Source organism: Volvox carteri, assembly GCF_000143455.1.
Source record: "Volvox carteri f. nagariensis unplaced genomic scaffold VOLCAscaffold_3, whole genome shotgun sequence".
Taxonomy (NCBI): domain Eukaryota; kingdom Viridiplantae; phylum Chlorophyta; class Chlorophyceae; order Chlamydomonadales; family Volvocaceae; genus Volvox; species Volvox carteri.
Genome location: NW_003307546.1, coordinates 546,063 through 570,769, shown reverse-complemented (window position 1 = coordinate 570,769; position 24,707 = coordinate 546,063). Strand labels below are relative to the sequence as shown.

At 55.9% G+C, this 24,707-nt stretch overlaps 4 protein-coding genes across 4 annotated transcripts; 3 read left to right on the top strand and 1 right to left on the bottom strand.

The window, feature by feature from the left end:
• Positions 1-236: 236 nt before the first annotated feature.
• On the top strand, positions 237-5,892 carry VOLCADRAFT_109569 (engulfment and motility protein). The gene is made up of 9 exons (XM_002946487.1): positions 237-462; positions 611-766; positions 1,170-1,252; positions 1,413-1,481; positions 1,624-1,713; positions 1,999-2,090; positions 2,453-2,561; positions 3,300-3,454; positions 4,230-5,892. The coding sequence occupies exons 1-9, from the start codon at positions 429-431 to the stop codon at positions 4,354-4,356; spliced, it is 915 nt and encodes a 304-aa protein (XP_002946533.1). The 5' UTR covers positions 237-428; the 3' UTR covers positions 4,357-5,892.
• Positions 5,893-9,721: 3,829 nt separating this feature from the next.
• VOLCADRAFT_72660 (programmed cell death protein 5-like protein) lies at positions 9,722-12,105 on the top strand. Its single transcript, XM_002946486.1, has 5 exons — positions 9,722-9,902; positions 9,976-10,022; positions 10,748-10,812; positions 11,109-11,200; positions 11,642-12,105. Exons 1-5 carry the CDS (start codon positions 9,849-9,851, stop codon positions 11,753-11,755), a joined length of 372 nt encoding a protein of 123 aa, XP_002946532.1. The 5' UTR covers positions 9,722-9,848; the 3' UTR covers positions 11,756-12,105.
• Positions 12,106-12,808: 703 nt separating this feature from the next.
• On the bottom strand, positions 12,809-16,135 carry VOLCADRAFT_55911 (uncharacterized protein; the record flags this gene model as incomplete). Its single annotated transcript, XM_002946318.1, has 5 exons — positions 12,809-13,117; positions 13,922-14,188; positions 14,381-14,422; positions 14,980-15,191; positions 16,072-16,135. 5 exons carry the CDS (start codon positions 16,133-16,135, stop codon positions 12,809-12,811), a joined length of 894 nt encoding a protein of 297 aa, XP_002946364.1.
• Positions 16,136-16,743: 608 nt separating this feature from the next.
• Positions 16,744-23,328, top strand: VOLCADRAFT_120276 (uncharacterized protein; the record flags this gene model as incomplete). Its single annotated transcript, XM_002946485.1, has 15 exons — positions 16,744-16,868; positions 16,950-17,014; positions 17,190-17,250; positions 17,325-17,456; positions 17,828-18,842; positions 19,164-19,361; positions 20,028-20,150; positions 20,422-20,475; positions 20,533-20,688; positions 20,946-21,047; positions 21,165-21,274; positions 21,552-21,798; positions 22,103-22,240; positions 22,396-22,716; positions 22,771-23,328. 15 exons carry the CDS (start codon positions 16,744-16,746, stop codon positions 22,894-22,896), a joined length of 2,973 nt encoding a protein of 990 aa, XP_002946531.1. The 3' UTR covers positions 22,897-23,328.
• Between the last annotated feature and the right edge of the window lie 1,379 nt (positions 23,329-24,707).

Genomic DNA, 24,707 nt, shown 5'->3' with positions numbered 1-24,707 from the left:
TGATCTGGGCACTGTAAGTCCAAGTGACTTTGCAGACCGCAGGGAAAAATAGAGTTCATGCAATGTATGATGGAAACTCTACCGGTTCCTGCGGTTGCCACAGGCCTTTACCCAGTGTGTAAGGTGTCACATTCTTCAAGTGCCTGGATCGCATTTCACGGATGTTGCTTGTACGTCACAGTTTCACTTCCCCTTACAATCTGAACAATTGCAGCACATCCAATCATAGCTTTTCGTATCTTCACCTTGGATAGCATGAGTGTTTCGTGTGGCTAGGGCTGCAACGCGAGGCTGGGCACCTCATTGGCCCAGTGCGGAGCTTGAAAAGGAAGGATATGTTATATTGCCGCTACTAGGAAGAACTTTGCGACATACCTCATTTGCGTTTACACCGGGTAGGGGCGGAAGGCATACCGACGCGACCCTGCATGGCTGGCCTGCGCAGAAGACGACAAGGCAAAGGTCCGTTCCTGGGCCGGAACAGCTAGGTGTCCAAAAGGGGCATGCTGTTGACCCTGGAAGACTGCTATGCCCGGTTGCATCCGCATAGCTCCAGTGGGCGTTTCTATGAAGCAGTTTCAGCTGACGTAGTTGCTCTACACCGCTTCAGATGAGGATGGCCTCACGGAATCACTGCTTCCGGACTATGACGAGCAGCACGAACAGCGCCTAGAAGCGAATCGCACTGCAATAATCGTCCATCCTGGGGAGTTCAATTTCCAGGCCTTCATCCAGTCCATCCTCGACTGGTGGAACCGTTTGTTTGGTGAGCTGCCTTGCTCGCGAGGGGAACCCACTTATCCCGAGGTTGCTCTGCTGTGGGTTCACGTGTACGTACTCCTGCTTGGTACCAGGTCGCACAGGCATACTGGGAGGCCAACACGGCTTATCTTTACAGCAAAAAACCGCGATACGTAGCGAGGAAATGCACGCGCATGAACCCCCAAACCGCATAAACCCAAACCAGGGAGCGTGGGGCCAGGGCCGTCCGGAAAGGGCAATGCGTGCGTTGCATCCGCATAGGCCTTTACCGTTTACTCACATGACACGGTGTTCTTTGGTTCCCTCTTCGGCAAGATTCGATATGGACCGTAGACGTGGGTCCGACTTCCTTATTGTCCCACATTGAAACAACCCCCCTGACCCTGCTTGACCTTGCTACCCCACAGGCAGCCTCCTCGCCTATGCCACGGCTTTCTGGCCACACGGGTCAGCATGGCAGGCATGGGGGCAGCCGATTTCCCTTTTACAGGTAGGCGGGGTCTTGTGATATAGAAAACGGCAGCTAAGCAAACCCCGCGTGCGTGATAGCCACCTAGCTGTCCCGGTACAGCCGACAAGCTGATCAAAGCCCTTACCATGCCGAAGGCAACCGATCCAACACCACCCGCTGATTGTCATTTTCTCCACAGGCGGAAAGATTACAGCTGCTTCGGGAGAGGGTGGCAGAAAAGTTCAATATTGCGAACAGCAACCACCAGGTGAGTGGAGGGACATGGAAGGCCGGCCAAGCATGTCCAAGAGGAGGTGCCCCCAGGAGTGGAGTCACCAGCCTGGGGCCGCTCGCCTCGGCCGCAACCGGCTGACGGATGCATCGTCTCACGTTGCTCTGCGGCGCCGCAGGATGCACTACGCCGGCTGTGGAGCCTGGCATTTTCGGGCGAGCCGTGCACGGCTCTCAAGTCTGCAAAATGGAAGGAGATGGGCTGGCAGGTAGGGGGTGGGAGTGGGTCTAGGTCCACAGAGGAAGCCGCGGAGCAGGTCAAATACCTGGGCTGGTTTGTGGACCCAAATCATCCAAAGCCAAGGAGGGAAAACGTAGGGGTTTGAGCGGACTGCGGATGTGAAAAGCCAATGAGGGAGAGGCGAAAGGATAAGCAGAGCTCAATAGAAGGCTTGACGCCAGGGCGGGCTATGCGACCGAGAAACGGGCTGCTGCACGAGCATGAGCTTCGACACGCTCATCGCCACCCCCACGCGCTTGGTCACCCCATGCAGGGTGACGATCCAGCCACGGACTTCCGCGGGGCTGGGATGTATGGATTGGACAACCTGATCTACCTGGCGGAGGTGCACCCCGAGACGTTCAGGTCGTAGGTGAACTGGTGCGGCTTGGTGTATTACGACATGCGTCTACCTGTTCCTATCCTATTGTGGGGAATGCGGCGACGTGAGGCCAGGAAACGATAGCCGGACGAAGGACGCAGCGGAGTGCGCTGCAACCTGGGGCGTGCAGGCTTCCAGGTTCCATATTCTCTTACCGGCATCTCGGCTGAACCGCAGCCGCTTCCGAATGCACGGGTGGGATATTTGGCCCCTGGGAAATTGGAGATGGGTATGATCGTCGGCAGGCGGTTAGAAGCACGTGATTGCATTTTCCTGGCTGGCGAAACAACGGGGGCATGTTTGTGTGGCTAACGCTCTTGCTGCGTGGTGGCCGTGGATGCTGCAGGCGTCTGGTTGACAAGACGGAGGGCACTCGAGCGGAGTGGGAGTACCCTTTTGCGGTGGCGGGGCTCAACATCACCTTCATGCTTTCCGAGTTGCTGGAGCTGCACACAGTAGGTTTGCGAATGGGTGCGGGTTGCTGTGCGTGCGTAGGTGAGAGGTGCGTGTTCGGGGGATTGCTAAGATCCCCCGAAAAAGGTTGTGGTGCGTGATGGGTTAAAGGGTGTGTTGAAATGGAACATTGCCTGTACATCAAAACGCACCGGTGGACTATGTTATGCTTTTTCGCAATGTTGAAAGATAGCATGAAATGAAGTGCGAATTGGAGGAAGGAGGAAGCAAGTGCAGGAGAAATAAAAGTGTATGCTAGTACGCGGGTGGCACGGAACGTGGATCAAGGGCACAGCAACTATGGGCTGGCTTGAACCAGGATAGAGGATTTGCAAGGGTGGCGTTAAGGAGGTCCTGAGGTGAAGTTAGGGCGATGGCAGTAAATGCTGTGCGGTAGGGTCAGGAGTGAATACGCAGTGGAATACGCAGTTGCTGAACACAGCAAAACCACAAAACCACAAACAAAATTCAGATGGGCGCGCAGTGAGATACGCACAGAGATCACAGACGTGGGGAGAAGCAGCTGGGCTGCGGGATGACCAAAGAGCTTAGCTCTGGAGGACTGGCTGGTGAAGCCCGGCTGGGGGCCGGTCATCTTCTAGGCGAGGGTTGCACAGCTGAAAGTACATTGAAATTATGCGTTCACATCCGTGGCTGTCCCGATGCCTAGCCCTAGAACTGAAAAGGGATCCTCGTGGAATTAGGAATGCAAAATAATGTTCGCACCTACGCGCCCGCAGGCCCAGGGGACGTCTTCTGATGCGGGTCCCCACACCGCAGCCGGCCGCGGCTTTGTTGCCCTATTGGAGCAAAGTGACGTGGCGTTTGAGGAGCTGTACTGCGCCACATACTGCTTGCTGGACGCCACGTGGCTGCAGATGCGGGCGTCGTACATGTGGGTCTTGGGGAGTCACCGCCGTGGGCGGGGTCGTGCGACGAGAAGTGGGAGTGGCGGTTACAAACAATATAAGGTCCCGATAAGAGGTCTGGACGGGAGTATAGGGTGACCCTGAAAAGATTAGATACGCAAAGTGTGGTAGGTGTTGGCACTGGCAGGGATGCATGAGGATTGTGCGCACAGTTTCATCTGGGGCATCAAAACCCCTGGGGCACAACAAGCGGCCTCTTATGTTTTTCTTGTATCCCGTCACGGGACATCCTTGGCCACACGAGCAACATTCGTGCCATTGTGCACATTCCAGCACTCGGTCCCTGGGAGGGGTTCCGCGCCACATGGTTTCCGCCAGCCTTGCCTTGCAAAGCCTCCTGCGAGGACTTGCGATATCGCGATACGCTGGACGTTGTACCGGCTGGCTAGGAGGGTTGCCACAATGGGTGTTTCACAATACTGGTCATCCGATGGCTTGACGCCACGGCGGCCGTTGATCAGCACCTATCCTGTTAGGGGTGGCACTGGAGGCGATGCACCCCTCAGTCAGCAACCCATAGGAGTAATGCACCACGACCGCGTGACGTCCTCAACGTGTCCGTGTGTATGCGCCCTTGCTTCCTCGGTTCTGGAAGCCCCTAGGGGCTCCGGGGCAAACCCAGTCACCCACCTGCCCACCCATGTGTCCAGCCGGTTGTGCCTCCCCGCGTCCGACCATTCCGTCATCGACCTGTTTGCTCATCCATCCGACCGTTCGCTCACCCCGTTGCGCGGCACGCAGGGAGTTCAACACCGTGATGAAGCGGGTCCGTGCCGAAGTGGAGCGGGCCCTGTCCTCGCGACCACCGAACATGCAGATGCTGCGGAAGAAGCTGCTGGGGACGGACGCGCCTCTGGACCTCAACTGACTGCGGTCCCCAAAGGGGCCCCCATGGCCACAATGGGATCAACGGGAGTCCAATGGACCCGGTGTCTAGGGTAGCTTAGCTACAACGTAAGGCCAATGGAGGCGGGGTGGCGTGTGTGTGTCGGCCCGGGCTAGGCACTAAGTAGGGGCTTCCTCGGAATGGTGAACACATGGTTATGCTATGGAAGGTGGGCGAGCATGGGCAGAGCGTGGACGATGCGGTCCTCACAGCCCTGGGGCAGTACGCTGCGGAGTGCTGCAGGCAGGATGCTGCGTGCTTTCGGGACGTATGTGTTTTTGTGGAACTCCGGAATCTGGGTCTCCGGGTTGAGGTACATCTGAAACACAGTAAGGGCCGGGGCCGGGGTTGCGGTATGTATCTACGGCGGCTTCGGCTGCTCACTGCGCCTGGCATGCAGCTGTCTTCGCACTAGGCTCTTGGCAGGGCCGCCGGGATGCGGACATGCACATTTCTTGGCGTGGCAACCGAATGTCGGACTGTGCAGATCTTCCGGGCGTAGGGCCAACTGCAGGGTGCCTGGACAGCGCTGCTTCATTATTGGAGTGCATGTCCTCATGTCCCACGCGAGTGGTCTGGCGCACAACGCTTCTCGCTTCGCACTACATAACAGTGGTGTCGCCGAATTAGGTATCACTGTCGCCTTGGCAGGAGGTGGAGCGGCGCTCGGCGGGACGGCGCAATGCCGGTCCAACACTGCACCATCGCCGGGTTCTTATTTGGTACGGTAACTGTGAGAGGAAATGCAGATGTACGTCTGATGGCTGGGCAGGACCCGATGCCAGGCATTGCGTCAAGTGCGGCTCCGGGGTACGTACTTGTCATGAGCCCAAGCTGGTGTCCATCGTCCGTTGGAGCACCAAGTGTGCGGTGGTATTATGCCAAAAAACAGAGCTGAAAGAGCTCATATGGTGAGGTGGATGCGCGGACAAGTGGAAGATGGAGGAAGATGGAGCGCATTACGTAAAATGTATGTGAGTGTTATCAGGGGGGCTGCACGACCTGGCGCCCATCTGTGCAAGGCGAGGAACCAGGTGTTGACCTACATATGTACGACGATGTCCGACATCAATTGTGATGAATGAGCATATTGTTAATCGGTTGAACCTTGCAAGGCGTGCCACATAACACGATTTCAATAAAGAGGCAAAGAGGCAACCTGCGGTACCAGGTGTGTCTGTGACGTGGCTGGTAAAGGACGGCATATCAAAAATGCGCTCGCAAACCGGTTGGCGGTGATGGTGCTGCGAAGGGTGGTGCACCTGCTTGGCCACACCTTATTAGGTGGTAATGAGCGTTGTGTTGGTAGGGGACTGCCTTACCTATGGCCTGTGCTTTGCTGGGCATCTAAATGATGATTTTACCTGAGTTGCAGTCGAAAGCGGCACTTTGGATGCCAACAACCGCTTGGGACGTGGATGTAGCTGCCAGGCGCCAGGGGTCCGCCCGTGTACATTAATGCCCAGTGGCCACGCCATTGCCATGTCTCACCCTTGAGCATTTGTTAGGCTATTCCCTAATGCGCTTCCCCGCTCCTTGCGTCCTCATCTCCACCGCACGGGATGAATATTGTACACGACTCCTGCAATCTGGCAGATGATGATCTCCACCTGTTCGAGACATAGGGCCCAGTGCAGACGACAGCTCTTCGCACTACATTCGTCCTTTACGATTCCAACCGTACTAAGTCATCTTAGAAGATGCCATCTTGGCAGACGTGTATCGCCTAGGGCGGACGCCTACTTCGGGGCAGCGCATTGGGTTCTAGGTAGGTATCCCCGAGTATTCTTTGCGTCGCGTCTATCCCTCCGTCGACCCTCAAGAAGTCCCGGCGAGCATGTCACTGCGGAAACGCACTGCAGCTGATGCATGTCAATCTTTTTCCATTTCAATATAATATTACCCCAGCATGTGCGGACTCAGCCGACGTGGCACTTAGTCATAGGTGTTTACGTAATGCCCGGCCCGTGGCCTGAGGCGTTATCAGCACCACCAAAGCCATTTGACATGTTACACTGGATTGAACCCGCTGCAAAGCGTCACCTTCTTGCACGTACGTGCTAGCACGTCGTGCAGGTTATGGCCGCTAGTTATCCTGGTGCACAGGCTCTAGCAGCTGGATTGATGTATAGGGATCCATATCTGTTTGCGATACCTGCGTATCCTCCACTTGCACGACGTGCTTGCACGTGCGTGCAACCCTTACAGAAAGCACGTAGGGGTATTACATCGCTAACCAGCACAATTTATCTGTCAGCAAGTGAAAGGGAAAGGGGTTGATTATTTAGGAGTGACGCCCTTTGAACATACAAAAAAAGGCGAGATCAGGGGGTTAGCAGCCCAGGAATCGATACTGAAAAGTCAGCTATTTAAATTTGATGTTTTAATTTGTTGCTTAAATATTTATAACAGCGTTGACAGTATGGACCGGACATGACTAGTGTACGGTACTGCGGGGCACACCATCTTCGACATGCGATCAAGCTCTGGTAAATCGCAATAATGGATTCCAGAATTGGAGTTAATGGATGTTAATGATCTGAATGTGTACTTTGCATAACAAACATGTTCGGCATGCGACACGAGTTTTTTCACAGCTCGCTTGAAACCGTCGCACAACTGGGATCTTCAGTAATACAAACGAGCAATTGCATATGCTTTGACGGATATAGAATTATATACTATTTTCACTAATGCCATAGCTATAAACCTAGCTTAGAATACAGGTATCGACCAGCGGCAAGGGGAAATCCTGGAGCGAGTGTTCCTCACTACCTTGCATAACATTTGGCCTATAAATTTATGCTTAGTGTTCCTACTTATTTTTAAGGGTTGATATAGAACTTCGATGGGGCGCTATAAAGGTGGCGCACCGGGACCAGGGCGGCCCAAAGCGGCGCCCGAAGCAAGGAAAATGTATGGCAAGACGACGATGAGTTTCAATCTCATTGAGATCAGCGTGTTGAATCGTCTCTTACGGACGCCATGGTGGCGCAAGCAGCTCCGGCAATCAGGTTGCTGCAAATGCCCCAAAAAGGAGGCCAAATGTCAGCAGGTTCATCATCTTTTTCGGTATCTTGCATCGGGTAAGGTCACGCGTCCGAGTCTCCCACTTTGTACCTTCCCGTACCCCACGATATTACATCCACGCGTACAGGGTGCTTGGAACACGTCTTGGTAGGCATCCGTCACGAGATTGTGGACATTAGCAGACAGCTGGCCGGCGCGCCAGCTTCGATAGACCTAAGAAAACTTTCGGAACGGCTTTCGGAGGTGGCAGGTACGCTCACACGCCCTGGCACTACCTTGCGGCCGGCATCAAACAGCATCAAAGGAAACCGAAAACCCCAACCCTTTTGAACTTCCAGCGCTTTCCCGTTGCCGTGTGTGACCACCCGTCAGAGGGGCTACCTGCCGAAGTGCTGGGGCCTGATCCTTCAGATGGCTTGGACTTCTCGGTGCAGCGATCTCAGCGGGCCGAGCTTAAGGAGCTCCGGAAAGGTAGGGGCCATTGGGTTTCCTTACGCGGTAGCAGCCTACAGCTCTCAATGAGATCCAGTTAGCGGCCTGGTCGCATGTTCGGGGACCGTTTTGTTTATCGCAGCTCAGCCCCAGTTGTGGTGAGTGTCTCATTTATTTGTGTACCAGATGTCCTCTGATAACAACTTCAAAGCCTCCCCAGCTACCATAACCGGGACGCCGTGGTGTTCTTTGCCTGAGCTGGTCGTTCGCCTTTTCCTCCTTGTGCAGTCGAGTCCATGAACGACGAACAGCTGGACGAAATGGAGGTTCGACTCCGGGCGCAGCAGTGCTATCTGCTGCTGCAGCACCAGCAGCTCAACGCGCAGATGCAAATCCACTCGCAAGCGCAGGCACAGCAGGCACAAGAGTTGACGCAGGTGCAGATGCAGGTGCAGGCGGGGTCGCAGGTGCTGGCGCCGTCGCCGTTGGCGCAAGCAACAGTGCCAGCGCCGGCCCCTGTTCAGCAGCTGCTGCAGTCACAGCGCTCGCAGGAGCCCCATATGCTGCAACACCTCGGCATGGAGGTGCCGCAGCCGCAGCCTTGCGCAGCAGCGCTGTCCGCCAATGTCACCCCGCCGCTACCATTGTCAACAGCAGAGCAACTCCCTGCATCGCCGCTCTGCTCCTCGCAGTACTTTGATGTGAGCTTAACGAGCCCACCAGCTCTTCAAGGGACACCCGAACTAAACGTCGGAACTGCAGCTGCCGCACCACCGCCGCCATTACCTTCACCTCTGGAAGTGCAGCTCCTTGACGGTGTAGCTTCAGGCAGCTTTATGGACCTGAGTCCCGCAGACCTGGCAATGCTGTCTGCGATGAAGGGGCGCTCGGAGTTACAACAGTGCTGCCCCACAGCGTTGGATGAGTTCCTGCCAAGGCCGTTGGGAGCGGCCACGGCTCTCGTGCCTTGTTGCGGCGTTCCTGGCACCATCCCACCGGTTCAGGCGTGGGTCGACCCTGCGCAAGTCTCGACGCCACCGTGCCTGCATCCGGGGCTAGCCCCGCAAGATGACGTCCTCTGTACACAAAGGTGGCTGCGAGCCCCAGGTCCTGGGCAATGTGGCAGCTAGTCCCTGACCGTGCTACGAGTGAAGATGTCAAGAGGAATCGAACCAAAAGGGGCGGCAGGATATTGTCTACATGAAGCATCCGGAAGGCCTGGTTTTGCCAGCAAGGCTGAGGTCTGTCGTTTACGTACGTCAGTAGGTTAGGGAAGGAGGAGAGCACAGCTGACGACAAATCGGGCTGGAGGAAAACGATGTTTTGGACGACTCAATACAATGCAATGCAATGCAATGCAGGGCTGCAACCATGTTGTACAAGATGGGCCCGGCCGAGTCTTGTCCATGTCAGAAATGCCATGTGTTGTAATGAACTAAGAGGGAGGAGGAAAGGGAGAGCATGGCGCACTATGTGTGTCGGAGCCAATAATGCTGACGTCCGAGGCGCCTCGACGAGGGGTTGTCGTGCTTTGGAAAGGTGTATCTTGAAGGCGATCTAGGTCCTTTGCCTGTTGTGAGGAGGAATGGTGAACATGGAAGGGCTCTGGGGACGGAGGGAGGGATTCGGTAAAGGTAAAGGCTCGGGAAGGTCCTCTAGGTGCTTTAAACCACGTGATCACTGCAGTGTTGACTGATGTAAATGATGTCCGGAATGAGGGCCTGGTGACATGTGTATGTTGGAACCTTGACGAGACAGCTTTTGGGTTTTGTACGGTAACATTTCCGTACGAAAACGGCCATGCTTGTTACTTCCAATCATATCGGGATGCCACATTATTGTAAAAGCACCTGGCCCAGGGATTCGTGTGGATAGAGAGCTACGGTTACAGATGGCAGTAAGAAAATAAAGAGCTGCCAACTACATATCGGTTTCGCGTGGCCACTATCTCGAACATCAACAAATCTCCTAGACCTCGTGAAAGGGCATTGTCGAGATAGTTGGCGCCAAGGATGGCTGACGAGCAGCAGCGACTTGCAGCCATGATGGCTGCTCAGGGAGGAAAGGTACAGATTGCTTACAGATCCTTTTGGTAAAGGACGGGCATTTAGCAGGTTGACACGATCCGTATGCGTTCAGGGCGCACCGTCGCAAGAGGAACTTGAAGCTCAGGAGGAAGCAAAACGGTAGGTCTGATGGCATGATTGCGTTCGAAACTCGTCAATGTGTTGATGGGGTGCACGGTGGTCGGGACCTTCAATGTGAAGTGCACAACTTTGACATGGTTGCGAATTTTAACCAAAGAACATCTTGGAGACGAAGGAAACGCCATCCACTCGTCTCTGGCAAGGGGAGTTGATCATCGTGATGTTTCGCCTGCTAGAGCAAGGGGCCATAGCGAGTAGCATAGAGCAAGCTATTAAAGGGGGTAACATATGGCAAGGCGCCATGGGGGGGCGTTGATGACTAAGTGTCGAAGGCACGGATGGGGAAAAAAGGGGTTGGGGTCGGGCGTGCGTCTTGGTGTACGATTATTGCTGGAGCACGGAGCGCCCTTATAATCATGCAACAAGGTTTCTGGCAGCAATTTGTCTCCTTTCGACGCCATCCTATCCAAGCTTGCTCTTTCCCTGCTCAAGTTTCACGGGTAACAATGAAACAGGCTGAATCTGCAGGCTGGAGGAAAAAGTCACGCTAGCGGAAGCCACGTGCTCAGCTTGTGAATTGACGAGCACAACAATAGAAAAAGGGGAGGACACTTGCTTACGAAAGGACCGGTTGGGAGCTGTGTGTATGGCAAACCTTTGTAACCATCTTGATACAATCCCACTGCCCATGGCGCATCTGATGTGTGTGCATGGAGCATCCATCCTATTTCATTAAGCTGCCTCTTTCCTGTGTGGCTGTGCAGGTCAGCTGAGGAGCAACGCCGTACTATGCTGGCAGCTTGCATGACGAGTGAAGCTCGCGAGAGATGTGAGTCCCATAATCAGTTAATTAAATGCTGACGACAACAGAGACAAAAAAGGCACCTGCCCACATACCTAAGCACACGAGGGAGGGGCTAGAGTAGTGTGGTTTGCTTGTAGCCAGTTTACGTCCGTGCCTTTTGTAAGCAGGCAAACTGGATACGTTTTGTAAGTAGCCTTAAACGTATCCAGTTTGGTATGAGTGCGCCAAGTCAAGACGTGAACCCCATTATCAGTTAGTGCGTTGCTGCGTGCAATACGGCGATGGCAATGGCCGCGTGTTATCTGTCAAATGCCGTCCAGTGGCACGCATCGCAATTGTGAAGCCGGACAAGGCGAGGAGCGTTGAAAACATGATCCTCGCAGCTGCGCAACGAGGCGCTTTGACTGCCAAGGTGGGTGATGGACTGGGGCAACTTAGAGGTGAATGAGGAGGGGATCAACCTATTCTGGGAAGCGTTTGGAGGGTGGCTCGGAGACCGAGCTGCCGGGCTTCTTGCGCAGCCCGTACCCTGCAGCGACGTGTCTTGTCCCAGATGCTATGCGTTAAGCACATCGATTTTGCAGCATCCCTGTCCAAGGCCTATAATTTGTGTCGTGCCAGTCATGTCCCTTGCATGTCGGCATGTAGTGTGCGGTGTAAAGGACAGCAATTGAGAAGGCGCATGTAGATGAAAGGATGCATACCGTTTCTGGTTATCTGCAAGGTTTGAGCACTTGCACTTTTGGGGTGATGCATCTTGCTGTGGTTCGTGCATTTAAGCAGGCAACTGCCATCAGCCTTGAGTCTTGCTGCTTGAGCGCGCTTCTCTGCCGCTGCATGTGCTCGTTGCTAGGTTTCGGAGGAGCGGCTGGTGCAGCTGCTGGAGCAGGTCAATGAGCGGGAAGGCGCCAGTAAACCAAAAATCACGATACAACGGCGGCGGCCCAACCTGTTCGACGATGATTGAGGCCTATTCGTCTTACCAAATAATGCGGAGGTCTGGTCTTGGATGCAGATGCACGGCTGAGCGGTCATGTTGGTATTTGTGTTGCAGGGTTGGATACCATCACTTGTGGGCTTGTTGCGCACAGGTTGCGGAAAGCCGTGCCATGGAGGGTCCTTATCACAACGCTAGCTTTAGGCCTTATATCCGAGGAAGGACCATATCCGCGATAAAGTAGTAACATGCATAGCACACCCGTATCTTGAGGGCTACCTACCTAGCCACCAATGGTTTCAGACTTTCAGGCTGTCCCTGCTGTCTCACTTCAATCGATTGGTGGGAGGACATGCATGCTTGTAACCGCTTGCAGCCCAATCAACAACCGCTGTATGGAATGTGACCAAAAACCCCTGCCCCGAAGCGGACGGCCTGTCGCGTGTGAAGACCCCACTGTGGAGTTCCAACGCTTTTGACTTTCAGGGACATATTACACAACCTCTCTTTGGAAAGAGGGCTGGCAGCAAGGTATAGAATGGCTTTAACAAACAAGATAACAGCCGAGTGAAAGAAAAAATAATCCTAATTGATGCGTCGGCAATGCTGTCTACAAGCCGGGAAATGCCATTCAGAGTGAATGGCTTGAGAGCAACCTGCAAGGAATGCACCCACAATGCGTTCATGTGATGCACTCACGCAATTCGCAGACTGCTGCCCAACAGAAATTCTTCATAGATTAGGTAAAATTGAGTTCCCGCTGGCCCCCAGATGATGGCGAAGGGTATGCAAATGCAGCATTTGTCGCAGCTGCTTCCGTAACCTCCAGGACCAATCCTGCAGGCACGCGTGCTCTCCCACGAGGTAAACGCTCTGTACATTGCGTCCTGCCTGAAACCAATGACGAGACCTTGTTACTTACGTCCGCCGCATCACCATTGTCCATTGTCCGGCGACCCAATTTGCCTTGTCCCCACCACAAACCATATACCGCACGCTTTACTAACCCCCACACCCTGTCCTCCTCTCCTTCAACCCCTAATACACACTGGAAATGCCCTCCAGAACATACCAACGGTGCCCTCAGTCTAATTTCTTTGCGCCCGCTGCGACAGGCGCCACTGGCGACGCCGGCAGCCGCACCGTATTCATCTTGAAGGTGCGCTTGAGCAGCCAGTCCTTCAGCCACAGCGGCCACCACATGACAACCTTCATCAGCGGCACAAAGCCACCCAGTAGGAAACGCCGCGGCGGGCAGGGCCGCAGAAGCTCTCGCACAACGCGGCGAGCAAAGGTGTCCGTGGGCATGGACTCCGTACCCTGGCTCATCACGGTACGCTCGCGAATGACGTCCACGAACGGCGCGTACAGGGTGAACTGGCCGCCAAAACGCTGAAGAAGAGCAAGGCGGTTGGGGCGTCACAGAAGGCAGCGTAACGCTGTGTAGGCTGACGGGTTAAGAGTCGTTATGTAGGGTTAGTGTCGTTATAATCATTCAGCTTGGCAGCAACGACGCATGCTGGAAGACCATGCCTAAAATGGAAACTGGGCTCACGCTCAGAAAGCATGGACGACTTTCCAGCTTGAGGAAAGGAGGGCACCTCAAAGATAGCTTCCGCATTTGCACATTATAATGTTTTGTGGTTTGAGAGGCTCCTCGTTGCCTAGCGCCTTCATGTTTCACTGGCGACCGTTCAGGGATCAAGGCCATCAGTCCCGCAACCCCAGAGAAATGGACATCGAAAGGCACTTTCTATCAGATAGACCAGGGTATAAGGAACATCGGCATATGGTCGGGCATATGGTCGGGCGGTCCTTACCGAAAAATCAACATGAAGGCATTGGTCCACGGTGACCATCCAAAGCCAACAGGCAATTCCCAACTACTTCGCTACGCGAGCTAGCAGCCCTTCAGTCCTTGCAACTGGGGACCGTTGCGGCGTTGAAGCCCGCTGGTACCATTTCGTGCGAGCAGGTGCAAAAGCAATAAAACTACCAGCGAAAGTGCATTGACGCACGGATTAAGCAATGTTCACCCATTTGCGCTGCGCCACGTACACTTCCAAGGCGGCACGGACGAAGGGTCGCCAATTGATGGACCACCCTCCTTCACAAGCATTACAGAACTGGGAACCTTACGCCTCTTCGCCGCTGCTGCTCGTGCAGCGGTAGGGCAGGCGGCTGGCAATTACGCACCTTAAGGTTGTTGGTTCCAATATTAGATTTGACAGCTCCCGGGGCCAGCAGGACGACGCGCACGCCGAAGGGACGCATCTCCAGCCGCAGCGCGTCCGTCAGCGAGTGCACGGCGGCTTTGGAGGATGAGTAGATAGCACCCCAGGGCGTGCTGATGAAGCCCACCACACTGCCGACGTTGCAGATGAGCCCACTGCGCCGTGTGGCCATGTGTGGAGATACTGCCTGCACCATCCGCAACGTACCCCAGTAGTTGGTGTCGAACACCTGCAGCCACACCAGATGCCCAGCAGTCAGGCAAGCACACGTCTCGGTGCAGGTAGGCCAGTACGGGCTAAATCCTATGGCCCTTAGTAATGGCAAATGGACGGCGCCCTTCGGCAGCTGCGTGCCTTCGGCTTCCAGTTTATCTCCAGGCGCGGATGGCTAATTTGTACATCACGAGGTGGGACACCATACCTCCTGTGCTTCCTGTATGTCCACCTCCGCCACCGGTGCCACCTGTCGGACCCATGCGTCGGCGCGGGCGGAAAAGAACCCGAAAAGCAGGAGACAGGTCAAAAACATAATGCCACAAAAAGTCTGAGCGCGACGCGACGCAGGATGAACCTCGTTCACGTGCCGACGTAGGACTGGCGCTTACATGTCACAGCAGTCGGCCTGCAACTCCACAACACACAGACCAAGCGGCGTCCAATGTCAGCCCTAGCCATATCCGAGAAACATTAATACGGCTCTTGGAGGTATCACTCGCAGCAAATGCCGCTGGGCATCCACCGCGATGCGACGGTGCAGCTGTACGCGCCCTTCCCTGACCCCACAAAACGGCAAAGGAACGCTCGCAAGTGCAGGGACGGGACTTGAAGGTTATTCCCTCTCCCTGGGCACCTTCAGGCAGCCGTGGGGCCCACCGACTTCAACGCGGCTGCACGCACTGTACAGCCCGCTCCATACAGCGCACATTCTCACAAGTTTAGTGCTGTACCAAGCATAGGGCCATAGACCAAAGGCCGTCCCAGGGCGTCGCAGGGGTCACCGCACACAGCTCGCGCACCCACCAGACCCATGCCCGCGTTGTTGACCAGGATATCAATGCGACCTGCCTCCGCCAGCACTGCCGACACGGCAGTCTTGACGGAATCATCGTTGGTCACGTCCAGAGCCACCGTCCGGATGCCCAACTCCCGGAGGCTGGCCATGGCCTCCAGGCGCCGTGCGGTGGCGAACACGGTACAGCCGGCTTCATGGAAGGCCTTACTCAGCGCCGCACCTGGCGCGCGGGGGGGCGTGGGCCACGTGGACATGTACGGAAGGATGGAAGTGCAGAACTGCACAGAAGTGTAGTTGTATGTAGAAGATATATGACGAGGAAGTCGTGTCCACGTATGCGCCGCAGCATATTTGCAGTTCTGTCATCGTTTACAGATGCCCGCTCAGGGTTACATGCGTCAGCACTAGGGTCAGCTGCTCGGGTCTGCTTTTACAGGTGGGGAATGCGCGGAGGGAGGCTAAACCCCATAGCCCATAGACGGCACTCTGCACGACATGCACGCCGCCTCAACACGTGATCAGCATTCACGTAAAGGCGGCTAAGGTGAGCGATGCAGGGTCGTCCACGCTGACTACATAGAGCTGCATGCGGAGCTGTGAGGTGGATTCTAATTGATCCCGATTTAAAAGGGGCTATGAATTGGATTCGGTATGGGGATGCCCTGCTTCTGGCCAGGCCGGCAGATGCAGGTGAGGGAAAAAGGAGGTAGCCGCCCAGGGTCAGACCACCATCCCTGATGAGAAGCTCGCGAATTGATAGCGCTCCTACACAATGAGCAATGAGCGACAGCGAGCTACCACCGGGTGCCGCTTTCAAGTAAATTCTAATGTAGGATTGGGTGGCGAGGCAGGAATGCTTAAGCAGCACTGTAGCTCGCTGTTGCTAATTAAAGGAGTCGCAGCTTGCTCCTGGCCCCACGGAGCTGGAGAAGCTCCCCTCGGGGCGGGTCGGGCAGTCACACAGCCCACAAGACTCGCAGGTATAAGCAAATATTGAAAGCAGGTCACGCAGCCGTGTACGCTTTCCTACATGGTCCTCGAGGCCTAGTGCCAAACTGTACGCGGTGCAAGTAGTGAAACGCTCACAGAAAGCCCCTCACCAATGCCCCCGTCGCTGCATCCTGTAATCAGGACAACATTGCCTCGCGACGGTCGAACAGCCATAGTTTCGTGGCGTTAGGAGATGTTTACTGATGCCCACCGCGAAGCCGCCTCCCGACAACAGGAGCTTTTCCACAACGAAGTGTCTAAAGCCGGGAAAGCAGCCTAGCAAGGTTTCCTTGTGCGCCAGCTACAGAACTCTGGGTATAGCTGAGAATGGACACGACAAGTCCTTAGGGACTTTAGTAGGTCCGAAACCCTTGCGTTCAAGCAAAACCACCTCGCGGTGCAAGTCATACCCATTACGCACCTTGGCATCGTAACTCATCTTTATGGCATTCGTTCGCCGTACGCAACTCCGCTAAACTGCACGTTTCACTGACTTCTAGTTCTTGGTAACGTATGGATGCACATGATGCGTAACTGCACCTAAGTGGTCAATTTGTTGGTTCTTACCCTAACGAGTAGACCGTGACCAAACCCGAAGAACGAAGGAAACGTGATATGTTAACATAACTCATATAAGTTACGAATGCCACCACCCAAGGCTGCCGATGAGGGAGACCCGTATGAGCTGCGGCCGAACGCTCCCATCTCTGTCGTCCGCGCGGCCAAGTAAGGACAACTTGCCGGATTGCGGATGAGGTGTTATTTTGACATGCAATTCATGCATGTTACGTAGGGCATCCTTGAAGGAGCCCACGCGCCCGGTGACTCCTGCGGACTACGGGCGGCAGCTGTTTACAACCGGGGACCCCAGCAACCGTCCATCGACTTCATACTCTGTATCCGGCAGGTAAGGTCTGATGGATCATTGCATTTGCTCCTGTCACGGTCGGCATGACACCTTAACGGAAATGTGTTGGCATGTGCGCAGCAAAAGCTTCTATCCGGATGGCGCACCCAAGCTCGCTCTCCCTAAGCTTGACACGGGCAGGCCGGGTGAGGAGATTTCTGTTGACCAGGGTCATGATTGTGCACTCACGGTGCAGCCTGCCTTCCTGCTGTCCGCATACGCGAGTGTTGCGCTCCGTGATGGGATCCCATAGCTTGACCCCTTCGCGGCCGGGCAAAGCCCATGGATATGCTCACAATTCCCCCCGATGTGGGTTTGCAGACACTGCCGCGTCAAGCACATTGCGGAGGCAGGGGTCCATCGCGGAGCGGGAGGCGTCAAGGTGAGAATTAACTCCGGGCTGCGATCTTTTAGCCCGCGACATAGCACCTAAACTGTATTGCCTCCCAGCTGCAGACTGTCAAGCTCCAGTGGCTTCCCCGGCTTGGAGGCCACGGTGGGAGCAGCAGGGCCCCGCAGCCGCCAAACCACCGCGGAGGCGATAGCGGCCCTGAAGGCAAACATGGGCGGAGACGGGGGGGAATTCAGGTGTGTTACGGCCTTAGAGGGCGGAAAGAAGGGAAGAAGCGGAGGGATGGGGGTTGCTAAACTTGCACGGGGGATAAGATGGGCATTTTTGGTGTGGCTTCGTTTCTGTCACACATGTGTATGTCGTCTCCTTAGGTATTTTGTGTGTTTCTGTGCAGAACTTGAAGCAGCGAGTTGTAAGGTTAGGCCTCCGATTGCCGGTATTAAGGAATTGGGATTTTGGAGCGGTGGGCTCCATGGCCCGCTCTTTCAGCCCGCCGCGATCGCTTCCTTCCATGCGCCCTTGATTCTCCAAATCTCCTTGTTATGCTCCTTCTCCATGCCCCTAGACTCACACGTAACACCTTCCGTTCCCTCCTCCCTGCCTCCAGCTTTGCCACCCGGCCCATCACCACGGGCTCCTCCTCTCAGTCCCAATCCCGCGGGTCCACATCCGACGGGCCACAGCCGCCGGACACCTCCGGCCGTGCCTCCTCCTCCTCTGCCGCCATACCCACCTCGGCCTTCCACAGCACAACTACCGGTACCGCCACCTCCTCGGCCTCCAGTCACCATGCACAAACTTCTCCTGGCGGTGGCGGACATTTAGGCGCCGAGTTCAGTTACGGTGTGTACATTGAGGGCGGAGACGGGCCCCTGCTGGACCCTAGGCGCAACGACGACCTGCCGCCACGGCCAGGCACGTCCCGCGGCCGGCCCGGCTCGGCCGCCCTATCCGACATGGATCCCATCACGGAGCGCTATCCGGGGCCGCCACCAGGTGTGCAGGACCTGGGAAACGGCGCGCAGGTGCTGGACATGTCTGCCTTTGCGCAGTACTCAGATGACGAGGAGAACGACTTTGATTCTGGTGCAGCGGGGGGCCCATCGCGCCAGCCGCAGCAGCGGCAACAGCCACAGGGGGCGGGCAGCAAGCAGGTGGAGGTGCAGCAGCAGGGCTCGGAAACGCGGCAAGCAGGTCCGGTGCCAGGGCCAGCGTCGCCAAGGTCTGGTCGGCCGCCGCAGCCGCCGCAGCAGGTGACTTCGGCACCGGCCAGCGTGAGCGGCAGCGGCGGAGCCGCCGCCACTGCCGTCAACGGTGTGCCGGCGGCCGGTTTGGAGGCCGACTTGGAGTTCCTTGCGTGGCGCAGCAGTGTGGAAGTCGTGTTGACGGACCTCACTGCGTCTATCAGCGGCAAGGCGGGAAGCTCTGCGCTGTGCGGCCATGCGGGCAAGCTGGGGACCCTGGTAGAGGATGCGCGGCGGCGGGAGCATTCTTCAAGGTGGCTGAAATCACCGTCCACGGCATTTCGAGATGCAGGCGGCGCGCAGCTAAGCCTGCGGGACGCTATTTCGGAGCACGCCTTCCGGCTGATGGACTCGAGCAATAGCGAGCTGCTAATGAAGGTTTGGTTTTATTGGGCTGTCCTTCCGGGTTGGCGTTGAAAGAGAAGAAGTTCGCGGATGCGGAATTTGGCCAGCACCGCTCTGATCTAGAACTAAACAGCTTAAACTGTGAATGCACCTTGCCTCTTGAGGACACGCAAGGTTTGACGACGGGGGAGGGGTTGTTAACAAAACATAGAATTTGCAGAAATTAGAACGAGACCTGGGCACGGTGCCTTGGGATAACTTGCTAAACCTCCAAACGGGTACAGATCTGGCCCGCCATGGCTGCCGTGGCCGCGCTTGGCCGGCGGTCTTGCCCCTTTTTCCGTCTGCGAGCAGGCATGCGCTGTAGTGCTGCGGGTAGTGAAGAACCGCCAGCCACTGCTGCAGACTGCCAAGCTGCTATACCGGTTGAGTAAGGACGGCAGCAATGATGCGCTATTCCGGCGTGAGGGGCTGCTGGAGCCGCTGGTTCACACTGTGCACATCATGGTAGCCAGCGTGCGGGGTAGCCATAACCCGGGCAACATGCATGAGGTGGGTAAGGTTGGGGTACGTACGCTCTTTGAAGCTGATTGGACCTGGCGAAGAATAGCAGGATAGGAACAAGCCGTGAACGTCAGTTGTGCTGGGGTACCTCTGCTGCGTTAGGGTGCGATGCGTTGGTCGCATTGGCAAAAGGGATTTTAGGGTTTTAGGGCTCATTTGGACGCTTGAAATCGTGGCGGTGTAGCTGGCCGAGTTCGGCTTACAGCCCGCCATTGGGAAGAGGGCTCAATGGGTCGGAGCACTCCGGGGCAGGTCTGCGAAATGTTGCCTTGCGACACGGCCACCGGGACTGCGGAATAGGTACAAATGGAGTCCGGATATCGAGCAGAGTTAAAGAGCTAGAGGTCTTGCTACAAGGAGTGCCTTATCAATTGCGGTACTGCCTTGGGTAACATAGCGCCGCCTGCAGTCGGTGCCTCAAAAGGAAACAGCTGTTCGCCCCGGCGACTCCCTTCCGACGTAACATGTTTAAGAATATTTGGGATCTCGGCGCATGCCATGCCAGCCCGTGAGCCTCTTTCACCCCAGGTCTCGACACCCCAAGCCCACGTTTCCCTACCCCTGCGGCCCGGGCAACTGGGTTTACATTGGTGATCCCATTTGGGTTTGTCATTAATTTACATAATTCCCGTGTCCCGGCCCCGGTCCCGATAGCCGCTGGTGTACATGAATGGCTGCCTTAAGAACATCTCCAACGAGGCACACAACCAGAAGGGGCTGGTGAAGCTAGGCACCCTACACGTGCTAGCAGCCCTGCTGACCCAGATGGCTGACCAGGTAGGATTGGCCAATGGGTGGTAAGGGGGCGGCACACCAGGCGTGACCTGCGGCAAGCGTCAGGGTTACAGCATGACGCTCTGGGGGGGCTATGAAATGCTGTCCCACATCCGTTCCGTTTGGCGCTTCACTCCGGTTCACATCTTATGTTTTGCACCTAGGCCTGGGAGACACGCCTCCTGTGTCCTCCTAGGGCTTTGCGTTTTGCAGGTGGCCTTGCGTGACGGTTTACTACTTCACCACATATTTTTGGCCTCGCGCACCCGTGCAGGCCAAGTCCGGCGACGAAGGCCTGGCGGAGTCTTGCGGGCAGGTGGCGGTCCAGGTCAGCGGCGTGTTGCGCAACCTGGCAGTTCCTGCGCACAACGCCCCTGCGTTTCAGGCCGCCGGCGTGCTGCCGGCTCTGCGGGCAGCCTGCTCTGCCCTGAGCGGCCAGGTTGAGGTTGTGCTCAATGCAGGGCGCATCTTGTCCAAATTGTCGCTGCACGAGGGCTGTCAGGCCGCCATCGCGGCCGACCCTGCCTACGCACCGCTGTTGGTAAGCCGCGGGCTGGCCGAACGCTAATGAACTGAAACGAAGCAGTAGAAAAGGCATGCCGCGATGGACTGCGGATGGGCAGAAGTCTTCGGCTATGTCTCCGAGGAGGGTTCTGGGGGCGCTGGATGCGTGTATCTTTTTAGTTAATTAAACGTCCCGACTGTTAGCTGTATTCACGCGCCCCAAAGTGTGCTGCTCTTTCGCTTCCCCTTCGGCCCTTGCTGTTGCTTTACTTTGTCGCGGTTTACCTCCCACAGATCCAGCTGCTTGGGCAGTACGCAGACAACCGTGCCATCTTGCTCCGTGTAGCGTTTGTGTTGGGCAACCTTACGACCACCAGCAATGAATACCGGGAGCAGGTAGGTGCGAGCGGTGGGACGAAAGGCTGCCACTTGCCCCTGCTGGATCCCTGGGAGGATGCGTGTGACTGACGAGGTTTCTCCTTTCTGTCGGGGTTTGGCCCTGGCCCCGTACAGGTCTGCAATGTCCCATTCGCACTGGTTACGGTGGTCGGCATTCTGCAGCGGTACGCCTTTGGCGGCCCGGGCGGCGAGGGAGGCTCGGCCGGCAGCACGGCGAGCGACCGGTGAGGCATGTCCTGCATGTGTAGAGCTGTAGGCTCGGAGCCCTGCAATAGATGTCCAGTTAGCAAGGTGCGAGCCTAGTTGACCTGTGTTGAGTACCCGGGGCTCGGGAACATCAATTCTGGATGGATTAACATCAGTACCTAGTCCACAACTCTCTGCATCCTCCCTTCCTGCTAAACTTTCGCCCCTGTCCGTGCTTGACATCAGTTCTGTACCAGAGTGCAGCTCCAGGATGCGATAGATGTTCTTCTCCATGCCCCGTGGCCCTACCTGCAGCCTGTCCCGCGCCGCGAGCCATGAGGACTGCCTGGTGAAGGTGCTCCGCCTGGCTGCCAATTTGGCCATATGGTCCGACGCGGGACACACACTAGCGGAAGAGGCGCACGTGGCAGACGCGCTGTTGCACCTGCTGGAGGCGTACAGCTTTGAGGCGGCAGAGGAGCTGGTGCTTAATACCGTGTGCGCGCTCACCAATTTGTCCTACTACCAGAGCGATACGACGCCTGGCGGCTTCACCAACAAGGTGTGAGGTGCTCCGTGTGCCACGGTGTGCGTCGGCGCTCGGGAAGGTATTCGGAATGGGTCAGCTGAAGTCTGCCGGCTGGTTACCCGAGTACCAACCGTGGAAATGGGCTCGGTTTCGGTCACAAGCAAGTCACGCAGCATATCCGTCCTCGCGTTACCAAGGAGAGCCACTGCCGGATGTTCTTTATCGCAAGCAGCGTGGCGTGAATGCTAATCCGCAAGCTCGCTTGTGAGGTTGGCCCCTGCTGCGCAGCTCGAGAGGCCTCGCCCTCATTGTGACAGTACCCTCGTTTCCCCTCCAGGTGCTGCAACTCCCACCGGCACGACTCATGCCGCGCATTACGCCGCTGCTTATGTGCGACAACGAGGAGGCAGTCATCGAGGCGGCGCGTGTGTACGGCAATTTCTCGCGCTCACCAGAAGTGCGCGACTATATGCAGGTGCGCAAGTGATATGCAGGCAGAGCTAATGATACCGGATCGTTTACAAACATTTCGTCCTGTCGAGCGCACCGCATACCAGGAAGCGAACGCGCTCAGGAGAGTCTGCCCGCCTTCCTGCATTTGCGTGCCCGCTGCCCGCATCGCGCCCACAGGCCGCCCGCGTTGTGGAGGCCCTGGTGCTGCTTCTGGACCACAGCAACGCCGAGGTGCTCTACTCTGTATGCGGCACGCTCATCAACTTCACAATGGATGCCTCACGCAAGCATGTACTGGGCGCACTGGGCGGCACATCGCGATTGGTCGAGGTGTTGAGCCGCACTGTGGCACAGGACGAGCTGGGTGATCGCGACGAGGCCATTATTGACGTCGTATGCAAGGCTCTCTTCAACGTGGCGTCCGCCGATGACGGAGTGGGACGGGCGGGGTCGGGGGTGAACTCGGCGTCATCCCAGGGTTCGGGGTCTGCGGGACAGGTGAGCAACGGTTTCACGCACGAGGAGGTGGCTGAGGTGCTGTCTCTGGTGGAGGCGCTGGAGAACAGCGCTGTGGCGGAGAGCGAGGAGATGGCCTCAGTGCTGGGACGCTTGGCGGTGCAGATGCGGCGACTGCAGCAGAGAATGGTGTCCTCCGACCTCGAGGCGCTGCCCGAGTAAGATACCGGTGGGATTAGGGGGTTGGTAGGACTTGCTGCACGACGAGGAAAGGCGACGATGGCTTCTTCAAGTATTAGCGTCAGTCGGTGGGTGTAGTAAATCACGGATATATGGGCACATGTGCAGTTGACAGCAGGTGAGGGGTACAATTAACGAGGTGTGAGGGGTAACGGGAACGAAGATGGAGGGGGGAATATGGTGTGATTGGTCCTGGAAGGGCTTGCAGGGAGATACGACTAGGGGTTTGCAAATTCAACGGTTTCCGTGCCGGCCAGACGTCAGGGTGTGGTTGGGCTGTCGATGTCAACCAGAAGGTTGCAGGGGCGCACGTTGCTGGTTATATGTGGACCGTCAGTAGTTCAAACAGCGTTTCGTTCTGCTGGTTTCACGTGTGCTGCAAATACGTAGATACATTTATCCCTGCTTCTTGTGTTGCGAGCGAAGCGGTACAGGTGGTAGGGTGTGCGCATGTACCGCTGACTGCCGGCGTGCACATCCGGGCAAACCCATATCCTAGAAGCGAATGAGTATGTACCTGAAGCCATGGATTAAGTTCTTCACGGGCATTTTTGCGGTATGAAGAAAGAAAGTAAGAAGTTCCGAGTTGTGTTACCCCTTTTGTTCGTCAGGTTAAATCCTGTTTGACAAAAGCACAACTAAGCTGTCTATAAAACCTTAGGGCAACCAAGCAACGTTGCAAAAGTTCGTCCAAGCGTAACCTTTGCCGGAAGAACAGTCTTCGCGAGGAGCCTCTATATAATAGTTAATGCCAGAAGCCTGAACAACGCTTCAATGGTTTCCGAAAAACATTTACAGGGCGTTAGCTCAATACCGTCCGTATTGCAGCAGCGACTTAATCCTGCATTCACCGCGTTGATATCGTTGAGGACATTTGCAGTAGCCTTCCACTCCAAACTATTAGTCTGTAGGCCGAAAGCAAGCATTAAGAAAGCAAGTTGTCTTCCCGAAACGGAGCAGCAACAACATAGGGACACGCAAAGTTTTAGCACGCATAGGTGATAAGAGAAAGCGCATACGATTCTAAAATATCATGTGCCCAGAAACACGTAAGTCTGCAAAAGGATTTGTAAAGTACATATGCGAAACCACAGGTCGTAACCTGAGAGGAATTGTGCCACCCGGGTGCTGGCGGTCACGGGTGAACGCCTGTCATCTGATAGCTGTGTTCACCGAGATATCGGAGCAGTGAGAGCTCCAAAGCGGAACGGTCTATGAAACGGTGCGACTCACCCTGTAATGAGGCATTAGGATGTTATGATCTATATGCCGCATATTCAACGGTGCCATATTATCATGGGCACTGGCACGGATAACCGGAGGATTGGTGAAACGCGAATGTAGTGTGACGGTGCGCCTCCCCAACGTAATATTGCCGCATGGCTTTCAATGAGACCGCATACGCTTGGACTACTTGTTGCTATCAAAGGGTAACAAATAGGTGGCGGGCAATCAAGTTTGGGCGGGCAACATGGGGCTCCAGGAGGGTGCGCGTTGTTGCCGGACGTGCCGGACATGGAAAGCATTTCCTGCTGCAATTCAGCGTTTCTCATCTAAAGCGGCTGTGCAGAAACATACGTCAGACAACGCTTTAAATATCCGGAATATTAGATACCTCTTGTTGCAGACCTTGCACGAATGGCGGTCGATCGGGAGGAATGCGTCTACATGGCGAAGCTTGCTGAGCAGGCGGAGCGTTATGACGAGATGGTCGAGGAGATGAAGAAGGTTGCTAAGCTGGTACACGACCAGGAGTTGTCGGTAGAAGAGCGCAACCTCCTGTCGGTGGCCTA